Genomic DNA, 12,694 nt, shown 5'->3' on the forward strand with positions numbered 1-12,694 from the left:
TTGACTCTTGGCACCCTGTTCTTCACAGGATATGGACATGCCACTGCGTTGATCAAAATTGGGGTTAACTGCGCTGAACAATCGTCGATTATATATGAAATTATTTCCCTTTGTTGATAATTTTATTTAGAATTAAAGGAGTTTTCTTGTACCTTTCCGGTAAAATTTCATTTTGAAGCGTCAGTCAAATAAAAAAGTTTTTATCAAGTCGTTATTTTGGTGGAATGTTACATTTGCGACTAACGTGGTTTATACAATATTTGGAAAATATGTTAGCACTTTCGTTTTAAATGGCTTCGCAGACTCACTTTTTAAAAACATCTAATTTACAATATATTCGAAAGTGGTTATCAGCTAAAAAGAAAGAAAAAACCACAACGTAAACTAATGGACAGGCTAGACTGTTTAGCAGATTTTCATAGAGGTAAATGCTAAAATGCGTCTACATTTTGTGTATCTAAAGAATATTACCTAATACTTGTGACGGTGTTAAATTTAAGTGAAAAGGTTTTTCAATTAAACTTCCGTGGCGGTTTAAGTGAATGGCGTCAGTTTAGATTAAGATTATGCACTTTTTCTGTCATAATGTACGTGCTGTACAACTGTATTTTTTTTGCACGCCAGGTAATGTGACCTTGATTTTTATTTCGCACACTTGTAGTAATTAAAGGTTGTGGGTTTGCCAAATATATCAACAAAAGGCTAAAATTATTCAGATTTTGGATCGGGATCAAATCCCTTTTTACGATCAATTAGATATAATTTGGTATTTGATAACAGAAATTTCTAAAGTGAGGCATTTTTGTTCTCAAATTTAATAGAAAATATGTAAGCGGTGTCATTATAAAAACTCTGTCAACCCCCTAGACCGTGCTATGGGATCGAACCTAGTTCCCTTTGTACGTCATTGACCAGTTCTGAAGGCACATAAAAATGATTCCAACAATCGCCATTCTTATAAAAATTGCCTCGTATACAGAAAAAATCATTACGAGACATTTATAATGAAAAACATATTATCTTGCCGGAAAATTAGAGACTAATACGTTGTACATAAAGGCCAAATCTCCTGACCAGCTTGAACTAAATTGATACAAATGCTTATCCTTTATGTATCTATACGAGTATAAAACCATCTAAGATGGACGAAAAGTCATTGAAGACATTTAAAACATCGTCTACAGACTGCTATTTCAGAACAACAAGGCGGTTAAGTGCATGCGCCAAAAGAGTAATCGACCACTAAGTCAGGGGTTTGCTGGTTCGAACATGACTAGCGACGAAGGCCTGTCGGTCTCGCTCTGAACTGATCAAATCTGCTTCGCAGTCGAGTCTAAATTGCGAACACGTCGCCTGAAAATCCATTGGTATGGATATTGATACATTACATTACTAATTATCAAAACAGAGTATTTGAAGCCCATGACTTATCGAACAAAGATCCTCATTTGTACTAGATCAGAATATAAGAGTTTATTGAGAAAGTGTAGATATGAATACGATAAGCAGAAAACTTCCCAACTTGAAAACTGTAGGTTTAAAAATGCACGTAGATACTGGAAAATGTTGAAAGAAGCTGCTGGCGTTAAACCAACAAGTATCCCTGTATCAACGTTTGAGCAATATTTTAGAGCAGTGAATAACCCAGAAGATAGATTTTTTGTACCTGACGAAGATGTATTAGAATTTAACAATAGATATAGGGAAAATGAATTTAAAGTTATGTTTGAAGAGTTGAATACTATTATATCTGAAAATGAAATTAGAATAGCAATAAACCAATTAAAACACAATCGTTCTGCAGGTCCGGATTTATTACTTAATGAATTTTTCATTGCAGGAAAGGACATTTTTGTACCGTTATTGTATATTCTGTTTAACAAAATTTTTGAAATAGGACACTTCCCTGACAGATGGTCAGAAGGTTACGTCATTCCTTTACATAAGAAAGGAAGTATTAATAATGTTGAAAACTACAGAGGAATTACACTATTGAGTAGTCTAGGTAAATTATTTACAAGTGTCATAAATACTAGATTGAAAAACTGGGCTGAATCTTATAATGTATATGTTGAGGCTCAAGCTGGCTTTAGATCAAACATGAGTACTATAGATAATGTGTTTGTATTAAATGGTTTAATTTCCAATTTTTTAAATCAAGGGAAGCAACTTTTCTGTCTGTTTGTTGATTATAGTAAAGCATTTGATTATGTTGTTAGAGAAAATCTCTGGTACAAACTTATTAGATTAGGATTACGTGGAAACATTTTAAATATAATTCAATCGATGTATGATTGTGTGAAACCAAAGGTAAAATACTTGAACAACTTGAGCGAAGAGTTTACATGTTCACTCGGTGTCAGACAGGGGGAGTGCTTATCTCCCTTTCTTTTTTCTATGCTGCTGAATGATCTGGAAGAAACATTTATACATAGTGGTATTGAGGGTCTTGATATTCATATGTTTAAACTTTTTCTGCTTTTGTACGCCGATGACATTGCCATTTTCGCCAATTCTGCTGAAGAATTGCAACAATGTATACATTTGTTAAATGATTATTGTAATACTTGGAAATTAAAAGTAAATGTATCCAAAACTAAAGTGATGATATTCAAAAGGGGTGGTAGATTGGCCAGGGATCTGGCGTTTTATTATAACGGAAACTTAATTGAAATTGTTACGAAATTTACATATCTAGGTATTGTTTTTACATGTGGAGGCTCTTTTAGCACTGCGCAAACAACGTTAGCAGGACAAGCGCAGAAAGCAATTTTTAGTTTAGAGAAATACCTATATAAATTTACGTATATTAAACCTAGACATAAGATGGATTTATTTGATACTTTAATTGCCCCAATACTGAATTATGGAAGTGAAGTTATGGGTTTTAGTTCTAGTCAATCCATGGAACGTGTACATATGCAATATTGTAAAAAAGTCTTAGGTGTTAAAAAAACAACACAGAATGATTTTATATATGGAGAACTAGGTAGAATATCCTTACACTGTAGACACTTATTTAATGTTATTAAATACTGGATAAAAATCTTAGGTAGTAAAGAGAACAAGTATATAAGTAGAATTTATCAGGTATTGAAAAATGATTTTGAAACTAACCCAGGAAGACAGAACTTGTGTTCTCAATTAAAAGGACTTTTATGTTCTCTTGGCTTTTACGAAGTTTGGCTGCAACAAAGCGTAGGTAATGCAGATATGTTTTTAGAAATAGTTAAGCAAAGATTAAAAGATAATTTTGTACAGAATTGGCATGAAAGGTTACAAGAATCGACTCGAGCATTATTTTATAGAACTATTGCAAATTTTAAATTTCAAGATTATTTAGATTATTTCACGGTTAATAAACTTTGTCAATCTTTTGTAAGATTAAGAGTGTCATCTCATAGGTTACAAATAGAAGCCGGTCGATGGGCAAGACCAGTAAGAATCCCAGTGATTGATAGAAAATGTGTAATATGTAATAAGCTAGAAGATGAATATCATTTCATACTTGAATGTTCAATGTACTCTGATTTAAGAAAACTTTACATACATAAAAGGTATTGGAAACATCCAAATATGTTCAAATTTATTGAGTTGTTAACGCTAGAGAATACCATATATATAAGAAAACTAGGAATTTATGTATATAAAGCATTTCAAAGAAGAAACGACAGGTTATATGGTACACGTGAATAAATGTTTTTAGACATGAATAAGATATCACTACAATTACGTTTTTGTATAAAAGAAAATAACCATCTTTAAGTCAATAATTCTGAGGCTACTTCATTATCTTTACTTTATGTGTTTTGAAGAAATTTATCCATGGTATCTGTCTTGCATGTATATTTTTGTAAGATTGATAAATTTGTGGATATAGTATATTGATGTTAAAATAAGTAGCCTTTCTTACTTTTCGTTTCGGTAAGATCGGTCGCTTAGCCGCAGTTAGTATTTTTGTGTGTGCATATGTATATTAATGTGTTTATCGTTTGACAATATAAATGTTATGCAATTGCATAACTGTCAATTCTCACTAAGAAATGCAGAATTTATAGATTGTATAATTCCTGAAATTTTATCAGAATGAATGTGTCTACTATATCATTATTTTATATACAAGTGTAGTTGATACATTAAAAGAAATATTGTATTAACATAATCTAAATCATTTATGTTAAATGAAAAGGTTGCAAAAAATATTTGTCAGACCTTCTCCACATTGAAGTGTATGTAATTATATATATGTTTTCACTGTTCGTCATATCTGTATGTATGCTTGTTATGCCATGATGGGCTAATAGCCTTATGGAATAAATAAAATAAAATTGAATTGAATTGAATTGTACTTGTACATAAAGCGTATATTGGGTGCAATGCCTTTTCATATGTTCCATCTTCAAACACCCACCTTACTGTTTGTTTGTTTTTTGCTTCGATAATTAAGCTTATTGAAAACTTAAAAAGTGAGCTGAATATAAAAGATACAATTATCATACGTTATTGACCGGCAATGTTTCTGGGCGGACGGAAGGATAGGTGGGTGGGGTGTTTAATAACTTAAGTTTGGGTTGAAGTATTAAAATGAAATTTGGCCTATAGGTAGTTTGTAGAAATGTTGCATATTGGGTCATAAGGCACTGATACTTCAAACAGGAAATAAAAACAGTTACCAATCAATATATTTAGTTTGTAAGTAAAATTGACTGATAAGTAGTAGCATCAAGTTCAAGGTCAGTAACACTTGATTAATTTGTACACTTTGAAAATAACATTTATTGATTGTACTTGGGGGGCAATGTTACTTGACTTTGAAAAATGATTTAAACTGAGATAGTCTGGTGGAATTAGGTAGGTACCTAGCTTTATAGGACATAGAGTTGGTATTGTTGCCACTTGTTATGTCAAGGTCATTGTTACTAAATATAGAAAATGTTTGAAAAGCCTGCTTTTCATGGGATTTTCACATCTTTTTTTCTCTGTTATACTGCTAGGCGCTGAAGGTGTCATGTTCAGTTTCCCGCCAGAGGTCACAAAAATGAATTAAAAATGTATATCAAAAGATTAACGTATTTAAAATCATATGCACAGCTGAACTAAAAGACCCTCCCTCTGTAGTGAAAAATCAATCACATCTTTTCTGTCATGTTTGCAATGAAATGCTTTCAAATAATGTGAAATTTGATTTCTTTTGCGTCAGCCAATAATAATAGTTAAAAGAGTTTTTAAATATTTAAGTTTAGGCATGTACCACACAGATACAATAATTAATATCAGATATATCCGGACAACAAAATATTTGGTCAAAATTTGTTTACCTTAGGCATTATATTACCATCAATTGGTTTTTAACATATTTTCTTTGAGAAAATTTAATGTTTTGCTTCAGATTTAAACGTTCTATTGAAAACATCAAGTGCCGGTGCGAAATCCAATTTTACAGTAAACTGAAATTATAACAAGGCGTTTTTAGCGTGTTTTATCAACGTTAAGATCGCAGGCGCAATTAAAGGATACCAAAAAATCGAACTGTGTAATCAATTATCAATTCATTTGGACTTTAACTTGGAAATTTGTGTTGATATGTGCGTCAAATACTGTTTAACTGCTTTGTTTACTTAAAGGAGGAGGCAATGTTTTGAATAGTAACTAAATTGTAAAAAGAACGGTGAACATTCTAAAACCATGTTTGTATGGAATCTGTTTTGTCAATTGAATACAGTTTTGATGTTATAAAAAAAAGTAAAGAAAAATCGTAAACGCAAAGCCGTGTACAGGACTGTGTAATGAGCTACGTTGATACTAAAACGCTTCACGTTTTACACAGAAAGCGAAGCAGGTAGGTACCTCGAACACATTTTTATTGACCATGAATTGTACGCAGAGAGCACCTCGAACACACTTTTATTGACCACGAATTGTACACAAAAAGCGAAACAGGTAGTATAACGGGCACATTTTTATTGACCATGATTTGTATACAAAAAAGCGTAGCAAATGAGTGCCAAGAACATAGTTTTGTTTGATCTTGCCGTGTTCAAAGAAAGTGTAGCAGGTACGGGTCACAAACACATTTTTGTTGTTCATGGCATATACAAAGAAAGCGTATCAGGTATGAACCATGAACAGACTTATACCTCGAGCGTTACAAAGAAAGCGTAGCAGGGTAGTACCACGAGCACATTTTTACCATGAGCGTTATAAAGAAAGCATAGAAGGTAAGTACCACGAACACACCTTTACCGCGAGCGTTACAAAGAAAGCATAGAAGGTAAGTACCACGAACACACTTTTACCGCGAGCGTTACAAAGAAAGCGTAGCAGGTAAGTACCACGAACACACTTTTACCGCGAGCGTTACAAAGAAAGCGTAGCAGGTAAGTACCAGGAACACACTTTTACCATGAGCGTTACGAAGAAAGCGTAGCAGGTATACCATGAACACACTTTTACCATGAGCGTTACAAATAAAGCGTAGCAGGTAAGTACCATGAACACACTTTTACCATGAGCGTTACAAAGAAAGCGTAGAAGGTAAGTACCACTAACACACTTTTACCGCGAGCGTTACAAAGAAAGCGTAGCAGGTAAGTACCACGAACACACTTTTACCGCGAGCGTTACACAGAAAGCGTAGCAGGTAAGTACCATGAACACACCTTTACCACGAGCGGTACAAAGAAAGCATAGAAGGTAAGTACCACGAACACACTTTTACCGCGAGCGTTACAAAGAAAGCGAAGCAGGTAAGTACCATAAACACACTTTTATCACGAGCGTTACAAAGAAAGCGTAGCAGGTAGGTACCAAGGACACACTTTTACCACAAGCATTACAAAGAACAGACTTTTACCAGGAGCGTTACAAAGAAAGCGTAGCAGGTAAGTGCAAGGATTACACTTCCGTTGACCATGTCTTTTACTTCCGTAGTTCCCAGTGTGTGCTGAAGACAAGGTTTATTTTTCACGACTTGTCCATAAAACAATAAAAGAAACAAGATGAGAACGACACCATAGTAGGAAAAGCCGAATATTAAATGTACATTGATATCAAATAAGCAGTGTCGTAAATACATGACATTGATATTAATGAACGATTGTTTGCCCTATTAAGATACTTGAAAACTTAGACTTCAGACGTATGTGTACATGTCTTTTATAGTTTTATATAAAGTCTGGTTGCTATCGATTTTCAGTTTGAGGATAATTCTTGGGTATGTTTAAGGGAACACTTTCTGTCTGAATTGATAACATGAAAAACGCTTTTTTTACTGATATGTATCAATGTAACGATCGGCTTGCGGTGCTTCGTACCTCAGTGATAAACGTAATTGTCAATTTAGTAAAGCTATTTTGATAGTGGAATCTTTTGCATTTTTGTTAAAGCTTTGAGATTAGATGCAAGCTGTATATGAAATGAGCCGCGCCATGAGAAAATCAACATAGTGGCTTTGCGACCAGCATGGATCCAGACCATGCGCACAGTCTGGTCAGGATCCATGCTGTTCGCTTTCTAAGCCTAAATTGCAATTAGAGAAACCGTTAGCGAATAGCATGGATCCTGACCAGACTGCGCGGATGCGCAGGCTGGTCTGGATCCATGCTGGTCGCAAAGCCACTATGTTGATTTGCTCTTGGCGCGGCTCAAATCATATAAATTAGGTAACAGTTGCTTTACATTATTCATGGTTTCAAACGTATTATGCTATCATTATATCTCTGATGAATAGATAGAAAGACCTTGTGAGTGAAATTACTTTGGAAGTTAATACTAGCAAAGTAGTTTATTTCCATAGAACTTTTATCAACATATTATAGTTTATTTAATAATCAATGAATTCGCGTTGTTTATCCTCTGATTTACAACGATATCTGTAACCAGGAATTGAACCAGAGGCCTTAGCCGGAGTTGTTAAATTTCAAAGCTCCTGAACTATGAACAGTGATAAACATTATTAAACATTGTTATTTTCATTCTTACATTCTCATTAAAACATGATGACAAAGATTATGCTGAAGTTGGAATGGACCAGGCTTCATGTAGTTATTGACGTCATAATTGACGTCAAAATGTGCTGTCATCTGTCCGCGCGCCAACCGTTGTTTATTGCAGAATATATAATCCTTGGCTTCTTTCTTTGTTTAGTTTCTGTCAGAAGTTTGATACGGAAGTGTGTGAGCTCCTTTACTTATCAATGGTTGACATGAACAAAGTCAAAAGTGAACATTATATATCTGACAAAAACCGCACCATTGTGTCAAACCTAGCGGTGTCATCTCACACATGAATCCTTGAATTATAATTAAATACAATTTAACTTTTGTGTAGCACAGTTCCATTATAACATGATATACCCTTTTACGATATAACACGCTCATTAAAGTTTCAATAAGAAGTATGTTTAATTTTTGTGCCAAATTCGGACTACTTTTACTGTTTTTAAGTTAGATCTATTTATTTTCGGTTAACATCTAGATTTTTGTAAATTTAGTATGAGTTCGGACATAATTAAACAAAATGAAAAGAAGAGGACCAAATTTATGGACCTAAATTTTTTAAGGTAGGTATGAATCTTCCATGAAACTTACAATTAACAACTTTAATGATTTTTTAAAAAAAACTGTTTACCAGTATTTTTTCTGCAAAAAGTCACGTGTTTGCGTTTAACACGAAAACTTGTGCGGGGTTGAGGAAGAGATATGGGTGTAGATATATCAACACGTGAACCCACTTTGAATGAAATAACACAGAGTTTATATTTTCCTGAGTATTATTAATCAAGCTTTAGAGAAAATGCATCCTGTTTACTTGACATTTTCTTGTATTTCTTGTCACTAGGCACTGTGGTGATAAATTTCCCATCTGTATGGCTTATTTACAGCAAATAGAACTGTTACGAGCGTCAACGATTGGCATTTCAGTTTTGATTTTCAGTGAATATATAGGCCTCCGTGGCCGAGTGGTAATGGACGCTGACACTGAATCACTTGTCCCTCACCGATATTGGTTCGAGCCTCTCTTGGGGCGTTGAATTCTTCATGATTGCAGAGGGTCGGTGCCTCTACTGCACCCAGGTGCCAGCCCGTGATGAAACAATGTAGGGAGGAGCAATTGAGGTCTTCCTCCACCAACACAGCTGGAAAGTCGCCATATGACATATAACTGTGTCGGTGTCACAGTAAATTAAAATAATCAGTGAATATATTTTCGCGTGGCTAAAATGATGGTTAATTGTCTACAAATAGTGCTGCACATACCAGAATAACTTTATGTGGGTTTCTAGAAAGAACTCAAAGCCAGTGTTCGCTATTTTTCTTGGAGATGATTTGCTGTAGAAATCGCAATACATCTGGTTGCCCTATATCCAACGTTTTTCCGTTTAATCACATTTCTCGAGCAGAAGCGTTTAAAGCATATATTTTACTGAAACATCTTTGTGTCTAATTTGTGACAGACGAAGTTATGGTCAGAAATATGGATAGAAAGCAGCGTGCGATTTTTCTGCTCCTACAATACAGAAATTCACGCACCAACTCCCAACACACGCATACACACACATTTTCACATAAACTCTCTGTACTTCAAACTAGCTCTGTTCTTTATGGATTGTAGGTTAAAGGCAATCAAATTTGTTTTGGATGTTACCTGTCGCCTTTACGTTGATGGTTAAAGTAACAGGGCAAATTGAGTTTTCAAAGCATGAACCAATATCCACTGAAAATATTGTCCATAATGTACTTATAATTTTGACCTAATATACACATAAAAACGTGTGCCAAAAATTTAATCAAACTTTTTTTTGAAGGAACTGAATGAAAGCTCGCATTAAAAACGAATATATGTTAATACCCTGTGATCTCACAAGTATTCAAATATTATTACAAAATATATTAATATATTTTCAGACATTCCGCATGCATTATTTTCTTATTGCTAACGGATCTCTAACCGAAATAATTTTTGTTGAAACGTCTTCACTCGGGCGTTGATAGTAAAATCGTTTTTCAATAATTTGATAATAGCAGAACTGTCAACAAAGTTTGGTATCTAATACATGATTATGATTAATATTTATATTGTATGTATTATGTGGACAAAACGATGTTTAAGCCTGAAATAATCTTCTAATAAGATATATACATTTACTTTTATTTGAAAGGTATATACTAATAGACCTAGATTTCATATTTGAAAATATTAACAATTACTATATATAGTTTAAGTAAGTATGAAATTAACAATTTATGTTATTAAAGGACAAAGAAAGTTGGACAGTAAGTTAATTCATATTGAAAGTTACATGTACAAAAATGAAATGAATGTTTGAACAACTGATGTTATTGCCTGGCACATCTCGCTACCTGTTGAGTTAAAGTTAAATTCTTTGATGAAGTTATCTACATTTGAAGCAAATATCAAAATGTCTTTGAGTAAATTTTTGGCATTGGATCATAAAATCTAAATTATGCGTTGTATATATATCGTATAGCAAATGATGCAAATTTCTAATTTGAAAGAATATAACAAGCTGGTTACAGGAAGATAGAGTGTAGGTCAAAATCAAGCTTTTGAATTTTAATTTCGGTAATCAGACAATGCTATTTAAGAAAGTACTGAATTCAATTATGAATTAGATTATTACATTAGATTCTATTTGAAATACAAATAAGTAGATCTTTATATTGCCTTTAGACAAGCTTTTCTAAAGCAGGGTACGCATTAAGAGAAATTTATAATTTTGTTATAGAACTAAAAGTCAGTAATTTCAATTGATTCGGTGAACAGAAAACTGATACTCTTTAACAATGTAATTTAAACCGTTCATTTTTATTTTCATTCTTCAAAATTCTGATTATAACATAAAAAAAATCAAGACAATTTTAGAGTATGAGGATGGCAAATCTATCATTTTAGAAAAAATAGAGGCATCTGCCTACTTAAGGCAGTTCTGCATGTTCCAGTCATCTCTACATTGTATAATTTGATTAAATCCTGATTTTCAAACTTAAAATTACTTAGAAATTTCGGAAATTAAAAAAAATAGGTCATGTGCTTGATTTTCTAAGGACTGATTTGATCGTGTTTTGAATGGCGTTCTATGGGAAGCACATTTTGATAACATTATTTTGACAGAAATTTTTCTACAATGTAGTTTTAGTGAAACTTCTTACAGTTTACATAGACATATGGTCTAAAATTATGGTGAAAACACTTACATAATATGTGTGCTTGTTTTTTTAGATAATTGCCCATGATTTAAGACACTGTCACAGTACACTTTGAATTTAAGACTGTTTGAAAGTGTTTAATATTTTTATGTTTTAATATCGTCTTTAAAAAAGTAAGGTTGCCGTTTGATAAATAAACTCACAAGGGGCCATTAATTCAGTTAACGATTTTCATTTCCGAGTCGAGGCTTAATTCCACGGACGTTACGCGTTTACTTCCGGTTTATGAAACGTGAAGAATTACCTTTAGGTACGTTTCGTATTATACTGCCGCTATCTGGTCATGAGCAATATCATTTAGTCTGTTTTATGATGTTTTTCTTAAAGGTGGTCTTTGCAATCGGTTAGGCCTCACTATTTGTGTTCTTGATTTATTGATCCATTATGATAATTATTCTTCGAATCATTCAACCAATATTGATTATGGAGAAAAATCTTTTTTTCAAGGATTTTCTGTTTATCATAAATCATATATGCGATACTCTTGACCCAGGATCGATCCTACCTGCTGCGGAATTGGCAGGTAGATTATATAATAGCGCGATTGCTGGTCACAGTGACCAAGCGTTTTTTATCGATGTATCCTTTCATATAAGAGAAATGTTGTGGCCTCCGCAGCCGAGCAGTTTAAGTCAATTGCCCTTCGCTTGCTGTGTAAAATTATTTCTTGTGAGTAAGCTATCCAGCTGGAATACGGCGTTCCCATCCACCAGAGGTTCGTCAATATCCTGAGATGAACTAGAGAACCATGGTAGACCCCTGGTATGCGAGAATGGCATATGAAAGGCCGATGTTTCTATATCTACATGCCTGTCTGTGACCGAAATAGTGCCAAGAGGGTCATCTTCGGTGTTCCTCCATCATCAAATCTAAAAGGTCTCGATAAGAACTTAGGTTGAATCGGTGAATCATACTAAACCTTAACGGTTTAAAAAAATAAATACACGTAAATTTATCAAATTAAAAACTGACTATAGTAAAATAGTAATTTGAATGACATGACTAGCCTACTTCTCGTGTGAAAGACAACTTTTACGTAACCAAGCATCGGATAAAGCCGATCGATGTAGCCGATCGTGAGAGGATCTTAAAACAAACAATTTTGCCATTTATATTAGCTAAGATTATAGATCCGATTATCTTTTGACTTTGTTGATACCGCTACAATCGATGTTGACAATGAAAAAGTGAGACATATCTTTTACAGTACTGTGTTGCTATGCTGACGATAATCGAAAAATAACTTATCTTATAAGAGGCTTTAATATGGGGATCTAGGCAGTATGTGAATGTTGGTATCTTTTGTAAGTTTGTTAAAGAAAATATGGTTAACTTAAAGCATACTTCTTAAGTATTTCCGGCTTTGTTTATAAGCTTATAAAATGACACAAAAGTGCGAAAATAGTTTCAGTTAGATATAAACAATGAAGGAACAGGGAGAACCTAGAGTGGCAATGGAAAAATGG

General features: G+C 33.6%; 1 protein-coding gene across 8 annotated transcripts in view; it reads left to right on the top strand.

Moving 5' to 3' along the window:
• The window catches only part of LOC123546318 (nucleolar protein dao-5-like), a 49,668-nt gene that overhangs the window by 18,848 nt on the left and 18,126 nt on the right, over positions 1 to 12,694 (top strand). The window contains exon 1 of one of the 8 annotated variants that reach the window (XM_053551787.1): positions 5,525 to 5,839. The exons of 6 other annotated variants lie outside the window; for them this stretch is intronic. In XM_053551787.1, coding sequence (XP_053407762.1) covers positions 5,787 to 5,839 — 53 coding nt within the window. In that variant the 5' untranslated portion in view covers positions 5,525 to 5,786. Of the gene's footprint in view, positions 1 to 5,524; positions 5,840 to 8,363; positions 8,561 to 12,694 lie in introns of those variants that run through there. One more of the 8 variants, XM_053551784.1, reaches the window with a different exon arrangement.

Source organism: Mercenaria mercenaria, chromosome 9, assembly GCF_021730395.1.
Source record: "Mercenaria mercenaria strain notata chromosome 9, MADL_Memer_1, whole genome shotgun sequence".
In the NCBI taxonomy this organism is placed as follows: Eukaryota; Metazoa; Mollusca; class Bivalvia; order Venerida; family Veneridae; genus Mercenaria; species Mercenaria mercenaria.